The following is a 17,557-nucleotide window of genomic DNA, read 5'->3' on the forward strand; positions in this document are numbered from 1 at the left end:
GCATGCAGTCCCACACACTGAGATGGTTATGTATCATTTAGGCTCAGCCACACTCATGGAGCCAGTCAATACACAGTAGAGGGGCCCTTCTCCCCCAGAGCAGCTCTCCCTTCCTCCTGGTTTTCTAGCTCCTGTCTATCCCCACTTTGTGTTTGTGAATTCTGACATGAAATTCCTGGTACAGGAGGGCCAAGTTCTTCTTTTTCAGACACTTACACACGTTTCAAGACACACAGTGACCGTGCAGCCAGTGAAGAAGTACTACTTGCGTGCAACATTCAGATCCCAGGAGAACCTCTCCTTGCTCCCACTCGGTTCAAACTGACCCACGTCACAATTTCTGCTTCCCCAGACTGAAATCCCATTTCCCCAGAAAACATAACCCCCCTTTTCTGCCCTGCAAATTGAAGCCAGGTAGCAGTCTGTTATTCCAACTTCTCCAAACCTGAGCCAGGACTCCCAAGGACCGGACTGTCCCTCCTGCACTTCCCTGTGGCATTCAGACCCTGGCACAGAGCAATGCTACACACCTGAGGCAGAGAAATATCTGGGCTGTCCCTGATGAACACCAAGTGACAAGCTGTCCTCCTCAGTTGCTAGAGGGGGCTCGAGACCAAGGTGACGGCTGGCCCGGCCTCGCTTCAGCTTCTGAATGGTGTTGCCCATGATGGAGGGGTCACTGAGGAGATCTGGCCAGCTGAGTAGGGCCTCGCTGGAGGGCCACCGCACGAGGCTGCAGGAGAGCAGAGGACTGGCTCAATCAAGTGTGTATGAAGAAGGGAAGCATGAGAAAGGAAACTGTGCTAGCGGGCAGGCCTGTCTGGAAGTGGAACTGCCACAGTCTACCAGCACATGGCTGCACTGAGACCTGCAGAGTGCTTTGGGTAACTGTTCAGAACAAAGGTGGTGATGGATATTATTTTCCACCCCTTGGCAACAAGGAGTTACCAGCACTTATAAAACAAGCCATCAGAGCTCCACTGCTTGCAGGCAACTTTGATGGCCCCCTATTTTCCCTCCCAGAGCAGTATGTAAGCTGTGAAGCTGTTTCACATCTGCAGGCCTGTGGCACTGGAAAGGAAGAAATAATATGTGGGAAACTCAAAGCAGAAAACAACACTGAATTCCTCCTTGCTCTGACCCAAGAAGCCTACTTACCTTTTGGAGTCCTCCAAAAACAGATCTGTTTTGGTTTGCTCGGAGAAGGCCTGTGGAGGAAGAGGAGGTACTTCAGGCATGTGAAACCTGCTGGCGCCTGGTAAAACAGCAGGTTGCTAACATTGCTTCAGCAGGGGTCACTGAAAGCCTGGAATCCCAGCCACTGTGAGCCTTGGTCCCACACCTCCTGGACCCTGTTCTGCTACAGCAGAATGATGCCCAAGCATGCAAGGAGAACCATACTCTCACATGCAGAGCTGTGGCTGTACACAGCCTGTGACTGACCTGAGCAAAGATGCAGGCGAGAGATAAAGGGCTGTGGTGTCCCCTACCACCAGTGCTGGTCAGTGGCATCTGAAGTGGTGCCAGCAGCACCTTCAGTTCTGACACTGAGTGTTGGATGCATGCTGTGTCAGTGCAGGGAGCCCACAAACCCATGCAGCCTGTATGGCTTTCAGGTATGGAGCAGGTTACCTCTGCCCGGAGCCCAGGGAAGGTGGGGAAGGAGCTGTCAAGGACCGAGGAGTCCAGGTAGTTGTCAATCTCCAAGGACTGCTGGTCTGAGTGAGTCACGGTGTGGTTGATGGAGACCTACAAGAAACAGGAAGGCTTGAGAGGAACAGGGAGGGTTGGAGGTGACAGTGTGACTGCAGTTTGGAGTTCTGCTGCTTAGCACATTTTTGCTGCCCACCACTCCACTGGAGCTCCACATTTGTGCACAAAGGGCTGCCCAGTGGGTCTGACAGAAGGCATGTCCTTCCCTGCTCCCAGATGCTACTGGCCACCACCCATTAGCATCTGACCTGCCCTAGACATAAGTTCCCAAGTGTGCAACGTCCTGCAAAGCAAGGAGTACTTATAGGAAAAAAAACTATCAGACACATTTGCTGCTCATCAGTCACCAAGCAGCAGGATGCAATACTTAATGGAGCTGCTAATTGTGTCTAACTAGTCATTAAATCCCCAACTAATCCTCCCACAGCTGCCTAACCACAGCTCTGTTCAGACAGCTGAGTTTGTACCCAGGGCAGGTATTTCATTAGAAAAGCTTGACTGAGCATCTCTCAGGCTCCTACTAATATAACAAAGGGTTGTATCTTTCAGTAGCATTTAGGTACCTATCACATACCAAAACCAACACCACATGCTCAAATAGCTTTTAGAATCTGACCCTTTGGTAATTGCCTTGGCACTGACAGAATCCAGTATCACACAGCAAACATATTAGGCAGTGATCTCTCCTCCTATGGTGAAGGCCTGCTCCCAGCCCAACAAGGAAACAGAATTTTGCTAAATCCAAGGCTGTGTGGAGGGTGCAGGGCAGTGCAGAGTCAGCTGGGAAGCAACGAGTTGGAGAAGTGATGCACAACAAAGTGCAGAGTCCAGGCCCAGATAAGCAAACCTGGTGGCATCACACCTGTTTGTGCAGCCTGCAACTAATTCATGTTACCTTGGCACGAGCCATCCTGAAGAGAAATAGAATGACCAAGTAGAGAGGGTAGACCACCACGCTGGACACCAGACCAACAGCCACCGTGTCCACATTAACAGGGATCAGGTTGGAAACAGCCCCACTGCTGCAAAGAATCAAGAGAGATCAGAGATTGGTGTTAGCAGGAGCACCCAGGATTGCCAGCCATGCAAACAACAAGAAAAGAGCACAACTGAGCACTTCAAGTGTGCAGAAAAAGAAATGGGCATTAACTGTGCTAACAGGAAGGGAGGAAAGCTGATCAGGCTCTCCTTGGTCCTCAGTAGCCTAAGTACTGATCCCACATTCTCTGCAACAGAAAGGGCAGACTCGAGACCACAAGCAAGGCTCCTGTTTCCAGCAGATGTAAGGTCTGTTCTGTCCTACATAACAGGAAGCACAGAGGGGCCCCAAGGAGGTGGGGGACTGGCCAGAGCATCAAGGGGCACAGCGCACCTGAGGTGTACATTCCCCACCACGCCGTACCACACAGCATTGGCACAGAGGAAGAGGAAGATGAGCAGGGAGCAGCAGGTGGCTCTCTGGACGCGGGTGAAGCGGCTGCGAGGCGGGCGGTCCCACATGGACAGCCAGACGTGCTTCTCAAAGAAACCTCTCTGCAGCTCTGCTATGAAGATCCGGGAGAAGCTCCTCAGCTCTGTCTCACCTGAGCACAAAGAGAGAGGTTTCAGCAGCACAGCAGAGGAGAGCCAGCTGGGATTGGCATTGGCCCTCCTTGCAGGCTGGCATTCAGCAGGTATTCACACTGCATCTATATGGTCTCTCTTGCACAACTGGATCCTGGCCATGGCTTGTCCTGTAGTACAAAGTACCCAGCAAAGCACCTGGCTGCACAAGTCATTAGCACAGTCAGACAGTATCAGCATGCAGGCTTGCTGCTGTGGGCATTTCCTCAACAGTGAGAGCTGCCATACTGCCCAGTCACCCCAGCCCCATGCCCAGGAGCTGAACACTCACTGGCAGCATAAACCTCCTTCTCCACCATGCCATCATTCTCTTCACTCTCCACTGACAGCCAGTCGTTCACCAGGAAGAAGTAGCTCTTGCTGCTCTGCAGGTCCCGGACAATGACGTGCTGCAGGTACCAGGAAGGGCTGAGTCCTAAAAGTTAAGGGAGAAAGAAATGTGTTTCATGGCAGATGTTCCCTGCATGAACCTGCAAAGCAAGAAGGCAACAAAAGAAGCTCCTGGTCATTCCTGGCCCTTGCACCAGTCAGATCAGGGCCCAGCCCTGTCCTGTGATGTCTGACAGCTGCCCCAGCCCCACGTGCCCACTCCCATCTCACCTTTATTGTCATGCCAAATGCGGATGCGCCAGATGCTGCCCAGATTCCGCTCTGTTGCGATCTGAAACACATCCAGGCTGTTGCGGTGGAATGCATTTTCTCCATCCAGGTGTCTGTGACCACTTTTATTGTCTACACCATACAGTGCGATCCCCACATGTGCCGTGGTGCCTGGCAAAGTTAACAGGGTTCAGTTAAAGAAGTTCACCCAAGGTAATCTGCTTCCCAGCCCTGCCTTCCTGTCAAGCACTTGGGACCAGATGCAGGGGCTCCTTCAGAGGGGTCACCTGGAGACTCAGGAGGAAGGAATGTGCTGACCAGAGATCCCACACCCAGGCAGAGTGTTACACACAGCATGGAGGGCAGCTGTTTGCATTAGCCTGGTGCATGGATCTGCCTATTTGGAGGGGACTGAATCTGAAATTCCTTGACTTGCTAACACCCTAACGGGAGGAAATGTTTACTCCAGGTTTTTTTTTCCATTAAGCAGTCAAAAGACTTGTTTTCTTTGACTTCTCTCTGGTAGAGGTTGCTAGACGCTCCCTAGTCCACCTCTTCAACCTGGACGGTCTTTTGGGTGACTTCAGAACAAAGCTGCTCTCGATGAAATTGCTGCTCACACTAAGATCAATGGAAACACATTTCCAGCAGTGATACGGTGGCATTCTATGTCCACTGTAGCTTCCACCTCCCAGCTCCCAGTATTTCCAAGCCTGGAATCATGTTTCTGGCTGCTCTAGCTACAAACCCAGAGTCAGATCAGAAAGCAAAGCTTTCTGCCTTCATGTTGCTGAGAAAGATTCAGAGGCAAGAACAAAACAATGGATGAGAGTGGACAGTAAAATAATCAATCTAAAATGCCCGCAAGTCTGGATACTTCTGCAGGACAGGACCAGCAGTGAGGAACAATCAATATCTCTTGGCTGTTCCTGCAGGCATGGTGAGCAGTAAGGATATTTCTGTACTGGGCGGTTCCCTCTAGCAGCAGCCATACTGACAGCAAGAGAAGAGACAGCATGCTTTTCTCCACAGTTCTTGACTGTCATACAAAAAACCCAACATTTCAATGCTGTGGGGAATCCCTGAGCAGACTGCTGCTCAGTGCTCCACCAACCATCAGCTCAGATTTGGGTGCTTGCGGAGGGGAGATCTCAAGGAATTACACAGATGACACCCCTGCAATCAGGCACAGAAGTCCATAGTCTAACCTGATCCTCTGCCCCAGCCAGTTTTCACCAGGATCTCATATTTGTACAGCCCATTCTTCCCGCAGAAGGGAATCACCCCAACTCGGTTAATGTCAATCATGTCCAGCTTGTGTACAATCAGTGCAGCCACTGAGTAGGTCACAAAGCAGACAGCACACGTCAGCAGAACGATGTAGTTGAGACCTGAGCCTGGAGCCTGAAAGAAAAGAACCATGTTGAAAGTCACTCTCCTTCCCCATGAGGACCCCAGGAGCTGTGCTGCCTCCTTGCTGGCTATAATCATCACTCACATGCAGTACCACATATAAACAGAGACCTGTCCCCGTGCAGACTGTGTGGTCAGGCCTCACTTGCTCACAGTCACTGCAGAGCATACTGCAGCAGCCAGCTGAAGCTTGCTGTAGCAGCTGCAGAGAGCTTTCTTTCTATTCTCACCTACGTCACACTGACAGAGATGGAAAGAGCTTGAACATCCCTAGGAACCTGGGAGCAGCTGGCAGGTGCAGACTCTCCAGGATAGAACAGTGCTGGGTGACAGCTGGGAGGAGCATTTGCCATCTCATGAAACAAGTGAACACTACAAGGTGTTCAGATTAAAGAATAAAACCATCTGCAAAGGTCTGTTTTTAGCAACAGCAACTAGGATTCATGATTAGAGGACACAGCATCCCTGTGAGCTGTATTCATCTGGAGTTTTCAAAGGCACTCAGGTACGTGTGCTGGTCTGCCATCTGGGAACAGGCCAACCAACATCCAACCTGAATGTGAAGCTGATGGGATCCCAAGATTTCTAGGTGACAAATTTGCTAAGATGTGACAATGCCACACAGCATCTGCTTTATTTTACTCACAGGAAAGATGAACTGGACCGAGTTGGGTGGGACAAACAGACTGGCCCCAAAGGCAGTGAGGTGCTGGGTTAAGCACACAGCCTGGTCTGGCCTGGTCTCCTCCAGGGGGATGATGCCTTCTGTCTTCCACCGTTTCTCCCGCTCGCTGAAGTACTGGCACAGGGAGGTGTACAACCCCAGAGTCACCTCCACTGGGGACCAGCTGAAATGGTTCGTGATGTTGAAGTAATACTTCTGGATGGTGTCATCAGTTCTGGAAAAGGAAAGGACAGCAAGAAGACATTATGAGCCTGTTGGCTGAAGAGATACAAATCCATTCTGATGGATCAGCGCCCACCCCCCTGCAGGGACAGATGAGAAGAAAAAGCAGTGAGCACAGTATAATCTGCACAACTCTCAGACCGTACGAACTCCAGAGCTACACAGATCACTAATTCTTCTCCACTCTTCCTATTATTTCAGTACCTGGGAGCACTACGTTGCACATCCTCTTTTCTTCTCTGTGCTGGCAGCCTTGCACGGCTCTCCCGCCCATTCTTCCCTATGTCCCACTGACCCCCAGGATACTTCCATAGCAACTGTGATTCTTGGCTGTGAGCAGATTTGCTCGTTAGGACTATTAATCCCTCTTTGAGCATGCTATTACCACAAGCCATGGAAGTTGTGTCAACTTACACAACAGTGGCTCCACTCTTGCTCCACCTATTCCCAAGTTGCCTATCTGTGTTAGATAATGCCTAGCAATGGCTCCTAAATAACACGAGGCACAAACACACACTCCCGAGAAAGGCAGCAAGTCAGTAACTGAAGTTACAAGAATGATTGCTTTGATAAAAATAAGAGTTTCACTGCACGACCGTGGGAATGAGTCCCAGCATACTCCAAGCAGAAGGCAAGCAGTGGGAAAGGGAGCCAGCTCATGAGGGGGCCTGTGTTCTCCTCCTGCGTTGGGAAGATGAGCTCTAGAAAACTGAGGTGCTTTTGTGAAGGCTGCACTACAACTCATGAACTGGACTAACAAGCATGGTGCTTTGTTCCAGGAAATGCCTTCATGAGATGCAAGAAGCAGTCCCTGTATGTGCAAAGGTCAGTGTGAGTCACTTGGGGCAACAGATCTCTTAAAGGTGGGCAGCTCTGGGAGCGGGGAAGAAAGTCTGGACAAGCAACAATCAAAGACTCTGTATCAGCTGGTAGGCAAGTGAGCACAAAGAAGGTCAGCAAGGGGAAACTCAGCACCAGGATAAACCTCAGGTGAAAGGCAAACCACAGAGCACTGAGCTGCTTTCACACCAGCAGCAGATGATGTTTGGGAAGGAGAAAGAGCCAGGGTGAGCAAGGTGCTGTGTTGGAGTGTAGGAATGGCAACCTGGAGCTGCCTGTCCAGGAGAGCTTTCTCCTCTGAGCACAGAGGAACACTGTGGACAGCCACAGCAGCCTGGCAGAGCAGTCTGGCATAACTCATGGCAAGGCCCTGAGCATCTCTCACATACATCCATAGGGGGTGTGGGAGCTGTGAATGGCAGGGATTACAAGGGAGGATTCTCTTACAGTGGTGAAGTGAAGAAAGTGTAGAGCTTGTGGTCACTTCCAGACAGGGCCTCCAGGCTGATTTTCTTCGAGGCAGTGCAGTTGTGCTCATTGGGCTCTGGTTCATGGTGGAGATAGGCCATGATGAACGGCTCAGGCTCACTTGCAACGTAGCGATCTGCATGGAGAGGGAGAGAAAGAACAAAAAGTACTTTATAAACAGCCAGGAGAGCTCAATCACATGCCTGCTGCCAGCAGGGGATGCTCAGCGAGGAATATGAGGAATGCAGAAAGTTGGGAGAGTTGCTTTTCCAGACTGCAGTCTCTGCAGTTCAAAGGATTCCTAAGCAGGAGGCTCTGGATACCACTGGACCTGACCCAGAGAAAGGGCAAAATCTCTCCAGTGTTAATGTGGCTCACAAAAGAGCTGGGAAAAGCAAAAGGCTTCTCAGTGTCACAAGCACAAGCAAGAATTACACCAGGGACTGATAATGCCCATGACAATTGGAACCTCAGCAGTGCAGCACTCACTGATCTGACACCTCCTGCCAAACACATCCCTTGACACAGCCTTCCTTTGCTGCAACACCCTGCCCCCATCTCCCATGGAAAAAATCAAAAAGCAAATTGCACAGAGGGCTGGCTCAGCCTGAGCTACCATTCAAGACTTTGTAAGTGAGCCGGAAGTGCAGTCCTGCTTCTCGAATGTTGTTCTCCATAGTCACAATCAGGTTCACAGATGTTCTTGCCTCAATGACTTCAGTGCCAGCAGACAGGTTGTCGGCATCTGTATTATTTGACACCATTACAGTGATGGCTCTCTCTGAGTCCAGGCTGCCAATGGGGATCTGCACTCCATTGTGTGTTTGAAACTCCATGGAAGCTACCTTTGTGGACACAGTGTAGTTGCTGATGTAACCAAAAGGGAAAGGATTGGAATCCACTTGGAACATGACTTGAATGACATCCGTCAGGTTGGAAAGGGTGGTGTTGAAAGCCTGGGGGATGGAGAACTGGCAGTTTGGCATGTTTTCATAGCAAAGCAAGTTGAAGGGATCGGACCTTTTGCCTGTGGCCTTAATTTCTCCTCCCACCAGCTCAAGGGGCTCTTCATTCAGCACTCGAGACTTCATGAGGATGCGCATCAGGCTGGAAGACAGGTTGTAGGCTTTGGGAGCTAACAGCAAATTGTGGGAATCTGCAAGCAGTTCCTGGGGCTTGGATTCTTGTGAAACGGTATTGACAAGGTGAATTAAATCGCCTGTCAGAAGAGAAACAAGAGCACAAACAGAGGAACTGGTAAATAGTCAGATAACTGCAAGAGTCTAGATAATATCTGTCACCTTCCCAAAACAATCAGACAAGTCTTTCCTTACTGTCATCTCACCGCAGCTCTACACTGTGCACATGACCTTCCACACTGGAAATGTTCAGTAGCCTGTGGCTAAAAATAGAGCTGCCAAATCCTCCTGCAGTTTCTCAGCTCATCTACAATGTTTGGTGGTGAAGACTTAATCACCACAGGCTTTATTTTCCTCCTGGGAATTGACTGCAACAGCAGATTGGGAAACAGTGAAGGGATGGATAAATCAAGCACGTTACTAAGGTTTTGCATTACACAGTGCAAAGCACTCAGAAATGTATGATGAGCAGTGCAAAGAAGGTATTCTGCTTCCCACTAGAGTAATTACACTGGAATTTCCATACAAGATTCAGGGCTGTCCCAGTGAAGTTTGGTACTCTCCTTGCTTGCAACCAGGAAGGCAAGCATCTGGAAGCCATATCTGTTATTCACTGTTTATGAAAGTAACAATTCCCTGAAGTATTGGTGAGTTTGTTAACAACTCTCATATTTAAATATCCACAAAGACAATTGCCAAAGCTAACCCTGGGAAAAGTGCAGGGAGAATAAAGCAATGGGGGTGCCATGCTCTAAATCTTAGACACTATTTCCCTAAAATCCTGAAAAGGCATGAGCTTCAAGCTCTAATGGCTTCAAGCCTACAGAACTTCCATCAGTCTGCTTTTAGCCCAGCAACCGGCACAAGCAGACCTGTGCCCTCAACAGTGCCTGGTCAAATATCATCTATTCTTGCATGAAAAAAGCCAACCTGTGATGTTGAGGATGTTGTCAGCGATGCCAGTTGGTGTCACAGTGCCCTGGGTCATTTCTCCTTGCAGAATGGTCATCATGCTCTCCAGTTTGTTCAAGGTCCTTGTCAGGCAAGACTTGCAAACCAGCTCCTTGCTTACCACCTGCAAAGGAAAACTGTCTGATTCAGCAGGAACGCTCGAAGTGAAAGATGAAAGCAACAGGAAAGTTATGCTGGCTCAGTCCTCCAAAGACCTGAGAACATTATTTGCATTCTGCAAGTTATCCCTGCTCTTTCCAGCCCCAGGAAGGTATCTGTAGAGACCAGAGTTGCTCTCTCCACACTGAGGGATGCCAAGAATTTGTTGTTGTTGTCTCTGGGAGCCTTCCATCCATCTACCCTCATGTTACAGTTTGCCACTGTACAGGCAGACACGCTAGGAACTGATGGAAGATGCATTAGATTGGAAAGGACAACAAAGAGCACACTGAAATTTCCTGAAGATCATTTGTAAGGGCCAAGCATGTCTCCTGCTGTTGCACCTCATGAGCACCCCTCTGGGGCCACTTTTCCCAAGGAGCTGTACAGGACGCCTCCATAAACTCAGCTGTCTTCAGTAGAAGTAAGATTTGGCCCTAACTGAATCCATTGCAGTATCCAAACACTCCTGAAAACTGTGGGAGGGATCCTGCCACTCAGGCGTGATGGATGGCCCTCCCTCTGCTCCCAGATGTGTCCAAGAAACAGAATGTTCTAGCCATGGCCTGGAGCTCCCAGCACTCTTAAGGGCTGGATGGGAGGGACTGAGGCAACACATGGAAGCTGTTACCACAATCCAGTTCCTAGCTCTTATTCATCTTTTCATTTTAATCATCATAAGATTCAGACGTGATTCACCATATGTTTTGGTAAAGAATCAAAACAGCATCTGCAGGTCTAGAACTCTCCTGTTTTTGCTTATATTTGTAAGCTATGAGAAGTGAAGATACGCTAAGTAAATCAGAGATAGCAAGACAGAGCGAGATATCCAGGTGGTTGGGAAGAAAGGAGAAACTACTTGAAGACTGAGATTCTTTTACTGTATCCAAGAGAAATTCATTCTCATTTACCCGTAGGTAAAACCAAAGAAGTATCACCAGTGATTGACATTTCCACAGGAATGGAAGCCTGTGAGCTCTGTGCTGGGAACTGTCAACCATTTGGGAAATTCTAGATTACTGTTTTTACAAATGCTTCATTTCAGCCCAGAGCAAACTAATCCTAGAATGTCAGCTTTTCCCATGGAACAAGAATTCTATTTCTAGACTTAGGCTTCCACAGCAAGACCAAGTCACAAGGCAAGAGCATGTGTGAGAGACAGAAACAAACCAACATGGCATCAGAGTGGGATACACTGAACCCCAAATCCCTGAGCAAAGATGAACAGAAAGAAGTGATTTTTGAGGTTTACAGACTTCGAAATAGAGAAAGGAGCGGAATGGGGACTCTGTGGGTGGCATGCAGTAGTCTGTCTATCATTTCAATGACCACCCATTCGCAGTCAGCAAGGTTGCTGACCTGGCTGGGAAGGCAATGTGCAACCAATGCCAGGGTACCTGACTGTGCTCCCAAAAAGCAAAGGCTTGGGAGGGCGGGGAAGAAACAGCATGCCAGAGCAGACTGGCTGAGCACCAAAACCCAAGCACGTTATATAACTGGGCTCTCTTCCCTTTGCCCATCTGAGAAAACACAGAAAACCACTCCTAAATCCAAGAGGCAGCAGCCCCAGCACCAGGGAGCTGAAATTGCTGGCTGGCCAGGGAACACAATGCTTCCAGTCAACTGCAGAGCAGAGAAGTGCTTCTAATCTTGTATTGTAGAAATAAGGCTGGAAGGAACATCAGTCCTTGGCTGCTTCCCTTTCTCAAGGCAGGTCTGACTCTACTTGAGTTATTCCTGATGGAGACCAGCTTGTCCTTGGAGATTATGAGCACCCCCCAGTAATTTATTCCAGCACTTCTCCAGCCTGCTGAGGCCTTTCTTACAGTCTCCATCTGCTAGTTAAGAGAGCTAGTAAGCTGCCCTACCAGCACTGGTATAGAGAAGGAGCACAGAGTTCCTAGGTGCTGTCTTCCAGCACACGAATACATCACCTTATCCACGCCTTCTAGATCAGTGGCATGGCAAGGAACAGAGCTGATAACACTTAGGATATCTCCACTGAGACCCTAATGATGTCAACAAATGACACCTACTGTCCCTGTGTGGTCTGTGTGTGGGAGAAAGGGGAGGAAACAAAAGAACTGAAGAGCATCTAAGCTGCTCCTGGAAGAGCAGAAGGTTGGGGGTAGTGATAAGTACGTACTGTGCACTGAGCCAGCGCTGCTGAGATCTGCTGGATATCATCAACTGTGTTCACATTCAGTGAGTTCAGGGTTTCTGTGATATTGTTGCGAGTCCAAGTCCGGAGTTCAAATTCATTCCCAGTCTCAGGTTCCAGAAGCATTGACCGCTCATACTGAGGAGGATCAAAGCAGGCAGAGTGAGGAAATGCACCAGGTTGTTTTAGAAGCTGATGAGCTGCACTGAATTCACCTTTCCTGCACTCTACATCTCCTTCCTACCTGTTTTTCTCCCCAGATGATGATCTAATGAGCTGGGTTTTCAGCAGAATTTTCTCCAGTTCACAAGTGTGCTCCAAGCAATTACCTGAACAGCCTTGCACTTGACAGCTAAGTAGCACAGCAGTGCGCTGTCCCTACCCAGCAAAGCACAGTGCCTGTGCTCATGGGGATGCTGAGGTGAAGAAGGGTGGCTGCCTCAGGGAAGCATGGAGGAGGTGGGAGAATTCGGGCCAATATTTCTGTCTTTAAATTCAGTGTTTACACCTGAGGTTAGCAGCAGAGAGGAAAAATTATCTGAAAATGAAAGCTGCATGATGGAAGTCCAGACCATTGCCTTCCCTGGGACCACTCTTTTATCTTACAACACCTTAGCTTTTTCTGGTCACTGTGTGTCTGGAGGCTGTTACTCCTTCTGATGCACAAAAAAATAACTCCATCTCAGCTCCCAGCATGCAGATATGCTGATTTACACATACAAAAAAACCTGTAGCAATAGTCATTTTCCTACATAGTTGTATAAAACCTGTCCAAAGAACATTACTAGCAGTTGCAAGAGCTTCCAGAGGTCCCTCTTGTGCAGAGTGCTGCTTTACCTCATTCAAGATGGTGATGAGTGCCAGAGAGTACTCAATGACCTGTTGAGGGTCCCCCTGTTTCACTAAGCCCTGGAGCACTGTGTCCGTTTGATTGTAGAGCCAGTAGGAGAGGCTGGGGAACCCCTCAGGTAAGCCAATTTCCATGGATCTGCCAAGGAAAAGAGTCATTTGGTTGATGTGCATATTTTCAAACAGGGCTCGGAGCAGGGAGCAGAATCTGCCCTTTAGCTGGGAAGGAAAATAAAGGGGAAAAAGGTTGTTAAACAGTAGTGAAAGCATAACTAACACCTGCCCTGGTAACCCAATCTCCACTGAATGCAGGAGCTCCACAAGCCTGAAGCTTCTTAGCTGGGGCAGCTCTGCAAAGGTGGAAGTAGATGATGCATGGGGGTGCACTGAACTCAGAGGGAAGAATTCAGGTTTAATTTGATGGAGCATGAAGAGCAGCTAAATAGGGCCAGTGTGCTGGGAGGAACTGCACTATTTTTGGCATCACTCCCTGGGGTCTGAGGAACAGCTGGGACACAGATTCTCCTCCATAGGCACTGCAGAACTACACACTCCTTCTCAGGAGAATGGGACTACAGATCAGCCTGGAGAAGGAGCAGGCACACAGCTACACCAGGAAGCATTGAGAATAGCTCAGAACACTGCCTGAAGACTCCTGGGCATTTGTCACCTGCATGGAGCATGCTGGAAACCATTGGATAGGAGATTTTATAGCCCTGCTGAGGCTTGAACTGCAATCCCTTTCAGCCTATTCAAACTTACGTGCTCTTCACCTCGGCTACAGAAATTTCCCCTGGCTCTCAGCACAGCAAGACCACCCACAGTACCTGTGCTTGCTGCTGCCAACTTCATTGGTGGGCTCTTGATGCAGGAAAGGTGGCAGAGCACGAATAGGTCTTCCAAAAATATGATGTTGTGCCATAATCAAATCAAAGTGCCATCAGGAAATTAAGTGGGAGGTCAGGAAAGCAATAACTTTAGGGAAAAAGGCTGCCCTTTTAGAGATGATCCACAAAGACTGGGGCTGTCTGTGGCAGCATCATCTCCTGTTTGTTGAGACTCATCTGGAGATATCTCACCCAGAAAATGCTGAGCCCTTCAAAAAGGGAGCTAGCAGTTCAGGCACGAGGCAGTGATTCAGGAACTGTGTGCAGACTCAACCCAGCCCCTCCCCAGCCTTACTGGTTAATGGCCACCACAGTCGCTCCCAGTTGGTCCTGAACGAGGACTGACACAGACACCACGAAGCCACTCTCGTGAAAGCCCGGAGGCAGGAAGGCGCTGTGCTCAGCACGGCTGCCTTTGTACACACAGAACTCATGGTAGTGCCCAGCGCGGTGGCGAGACGCCAGGAGGATGTACACCAGTGGGTCCTCTGCACTCTCTGTGTCCCGCCAGCCTGCAAAACAAACCCAAACACACTCAAGGGCACTGGGGAGCTGCTGTCACCACCCTGGAGCCCTTGGCTGGGACAGCTTAAGGACTCCACCAGGTTGGACAGTGTTTTCAGGGCTTGCAGTGTAAAGCGCGTGGCTCTGTCAGGGCTTGCTGCACTGGGCAGAAACCTAAAATTCCCACCACACCAAATGTACTGATTTCATGATCGTTCTGCATCGCCCAGCCCAAAGTCGCAGCCACAACACAGGGAATCTACTGCTGCTTCTCCTCTACTCGAACTGTGCATCAGGGAGCAGCCTTCCCAGACCCAGCAGAACTCGTCATTTCCTCTGTGGCGTGGCTTCCCAGTATTTGTGCACAGAGAACATTAACCTCTAATCTTATGGGGAAAGAAGGCTTTTGGAGGCACTTGGCACTAAACTACAGACCATCAGCCAGGCCATTTTTCCAAAGCTGGATTCTTTGTTGCTGTCTCTGCAGCTGGTCGAGAAGATAACTGCTGATGGGAATATCTAGCCCATATGACAGAGATGGGCCCAGTGCTTTGTCTTTACTCTTCACAGATCTGTGAGACTGTTTTGGGCATGTATCCTCTTTTTCCTGCCCTTGAAACACCACTTTCTTCCACAAGCACTATCCTGGCTCATCTACTGCTATTCAACTACATGGGTTAGGTGTAAAAAAAGTGCCTTTCTGCCACCATGATTTCTACAGGGTGCCTTAATTTGAGCACAACTGCTCGTGGTCCAAGCTTAGGGGAACAGTGAAAGAAAGGTCCACTCCTGAACTCACATCTCACTTAAAATGTCCTGGGGTATGAGCTAAGGGAAAACAAAACAACTGTGGGAATAAAGGCAGCTGGTAACTCACAAGGCATAGGAAAGGGCTGGCAAGCGCCCAGCACACTCACCTGTACACTCAAAGTGCACCTTTGCCATCAGTGCCCTGAGCGGTCCTCTGGGAGACAGCTGGCAGGATCCATTGATGGGCGGCTGGTTGGGGAGCAGGTCAATGGAAGCAAACCCTTCCTCCCCTGTTGTGAGGTCTGTGATGTGAAGGGTAAAAGTATAGCCCTCCCCATCCTTCAGTGCCCCTTGCCTCAAGACCAGGTTCATTCCCGTATCACCAGTGGAGGTAGTTTTTTTGTCCAGGATGAGAGACTTGTTTTTAAAGCTGTGCGCTGCCCATCTCTACAGAGATGAAGAAGGGAAAGACAGGAGAGGTTTTGTTTAAATCTGAAGTTATGTCCCTAAAATGTTTTCAGATTGAGTCTCTTATAAAAAGCAACAGATTTCTAGTGGGAGCGTCTGCCAAATTTGCAGTTGATAATTCAGCCTTAGTCTCGTGTGCTACGGCAACAAGAACTGGAACTTTTCCAAAACGTCTGATGGGAATATTTCCACTGTGAGATCTACTGTAGTCTCTGGGATTACATCACCCTCCGACAGAATATTTCATAATACAGAATACAAAACACAGGAAATAAATTAAGTACTCGTGGAGTCTCCATGGGACACCATGTTTTATGTGCTGTAAGCTGAACGTGTCCTGGACAGTTACTGTTAATAGCACAATTGTGATAACAAGAGGACTGCTGAGAGAGCCAGCCAGAAAATGCCATGCAGGTACATGCTTGGCCTGCTGGGAGCAATACAGCTTAGCACACACAATGGGACTTCCACTTCTAAGACCCATTTCACTCAACAGGTTGCAGAGATGATGCTTAGTGGAATCTATAATTAGAGAGCACAAGGGACTTAGGGAATCAGAACAGACTGAACAACCTCTGCTTGAACAACCAGAATAACGTGTAACACACCAACTAGCAGGGAGAAGAAAATGCTTTACTGATCTCTCAGGGGAAAAAAGTGCCCTTGTGTAAAAAGAGCTGGTCATTCATGGCCTGGGCTAAGTCAGGACTTGTCCTTAGTAGATGCAGGCAGAGACTGATGTAGAAGTGATGGGCTGTGTGTTCCACAGCCTCCAGACCCCCAGAGCAGACATCTCCACCAGGATGCAGCCAGCACAACCCTGGGGAAGGGCATGTTCTGACAGCTTGCCAGAGGACCTGGTCGTTCTGCCCTGTCCTGTCTGACTGTCCCCTTCTCCCTGAAGTCTACCAAATGCAAACCAACAATCAGCATTGCTGAGCACTTTACCCCAATCTTGGAGTCATTGTGGCAGTTCTGGCAGGTCCCCTCCAGGTAGACATAGGAGCTTTTGCTTACTTCGTAGACAGACTGAGCTTTGCAAGAAACACACTCCAGGGATACAATCGGGACTCCTCCCCTCTTGATAAATACCTGGGAAAGCAAGAGGCTCCATCAGGAGATCAGAGATGCTGGGGGACAAGAATAGAGACATCTAACAAGTAAACAGACATTGCAGCACCTGGTTTTCAAGCAGGAGATGCTCTGCACCAGCCCAGTATGTGCTATGGAAACAGCAGAAAGGGATTCCCAAAGAAATTCATGTCAGACATAAGCTACATCACTTTTCTTCCACCACTAATTTTTGAGAGCCACACAATGCCAAGCTGGGCCAATCTAGAAGATTCTAGGTTTACTTTATTTATATTTTTAAATATAACTCATTCTCAAATTGCCCTAAACCCTGCTTGTCCTTTAGGGTGGGAAAGATGCTACCTGACGCACTTCGCTGTTCTGACCATCTCTCAACAGCTGTCAGTCCTACAAAGAAGGGATCTGTGTTGCAGCTTGGAGAAATGTAAACAGGAGGAGGAGAGCCTCCATTTTAGTGCACATTGAACATATGGTGAGCACCAGCTCCAGGAAGCAACTGCAACTCTCCTTTGTTTTCTGTTGGCCAAACTCTTGGCCTCATCTCTGCAGCTATGCAGTGCCTGCCCTGAGGGACTGCACCTTTGTGCAGAGCACCCAGGAGCACGAGTGCTCTGCACTGTAAGGTGAATATATCATGGAAACACCTGCACCTGTCTCTGCCATGGGTCCTGGAAAGGCTGCTACGTGGGAAGCATCTACAGCTCAGAATAAGAGAGGGCTGAGGGCAAGCCAGAGAGCGTGAGTTTGCAGAGGACATTCTTTGCTGTGCAAAGCCAGCACCTGCTCCCTCCAGGATGGCCACAGAGGCCACCTTCCCAGTTTCTGCTCTGATCTATGGAGCTTGGTGTTGAAGTACATGCTGTATCCCATGTCTTGACCCCTGGGCTCTTGATTGCTTTGTGTAAGCATTTCTGACACTATTCATATCCCTGAGAAACAGAAACGATGGCAAAATTAGCTAGATGCAACTCCCACCATGCATCAAATGCTTTTTGCTCCGCAGATGGAAGAGCCAGCTTCTCCAGAGAGCTGG

At 49.1% G+C, this 17,557-nt stretch overlaps 1 protein-coding gene across 1 annotated transcript in view; it reads right to left on the reverse strand.

Annotated features, from left to right (window-relative positions):
• Positions 1 to 17,557, reverse strand: part of PKD1 (polycystin 1, transient receptor potential channel interacting) — an 86,048-nt gene that overhangs the window by 11,446 nt on the left and 57,045 nt on the right. The window contains exons 17-33 of the mRNA XM_042864009.1: positions 16,381 to 16,524; positions 15,132 to 15,411; positions 14,006 to 14,222; positions 12,812 to 12,962; positions 11,960 to 12,112; positions 9,634 to 9,778; positions 8,181 to 8,783; positions 7,544 to 7,700; positions 5,996 to 6,248; positions 5,145 to 5,340; positions 3,937 to 4,107; positions 3,608 to 3,751; positions 3,086 to 3,296; positions 2,609 to 2,735; positions 1,633 to 1,749; positions 1,159 to 1,208; positions 531 to 733 (exon numbers count right to left, since the gene is read on the reverse strand). Coding sequence (XP_042719943.1) covers positions 531 to 733; positions 1,159 to 1,208; positions 1,633 to 1,749; positions 2,609 to 2,735; positions 3,086 to 3,296; positions 3,608 to 3,751; positions 3,937 to 4,107; positions 5,145 to 5,340; positions 5,996 to 6,248; positions 7,544 to 7,700; positions 8,181 to 8,783; positions 9,634 to 9,778; positions 11,960 to 12,112; positions 12,812 to 12,962; positions 14,006 to 14,222; positions 15,132 to 15,411; positions 16,381 to 16,524 — 3,322 coding nt within the window. The remainder of the gene's footprint in view (positions 1 to 530; positions 734 to 1,158; positions 1,209 to 1,632; positions 1,750 to 2,608; positions 2,736 to 3,085; positions 3,297 to 3,607; positions 3,752 to 3,936; positions 4,108 to 5,144; positions 5,341 to 5,995; positions 6,249 to 7,543; positions 7,701 to 8,180; positions 8,784 to 9,633; positions 9,779 to 11,959; positions 12,113 to 12,811; positions 12,963 to 14,005; positions 14,223 to 15,131; positions 15,412 to 16,380; positions 16,525 to 17,557) is intronic.

The sequence above is a fragment of the Lagopus leucura genome, unplaced genomic scaffold, assembly GCF_019238085.1.
Source record: "Lagopus leucura isolate 7727_CA_CO unplaced genomic scaffold, USGS_WTPT01 Super-Scaffold_760, whole genome shotgun sequence".
NCBI lineage: Eukaryota > Metazoa > Chordata > Aves > Galliformes > Phasianidae > Lagopus > Lagopus leucura.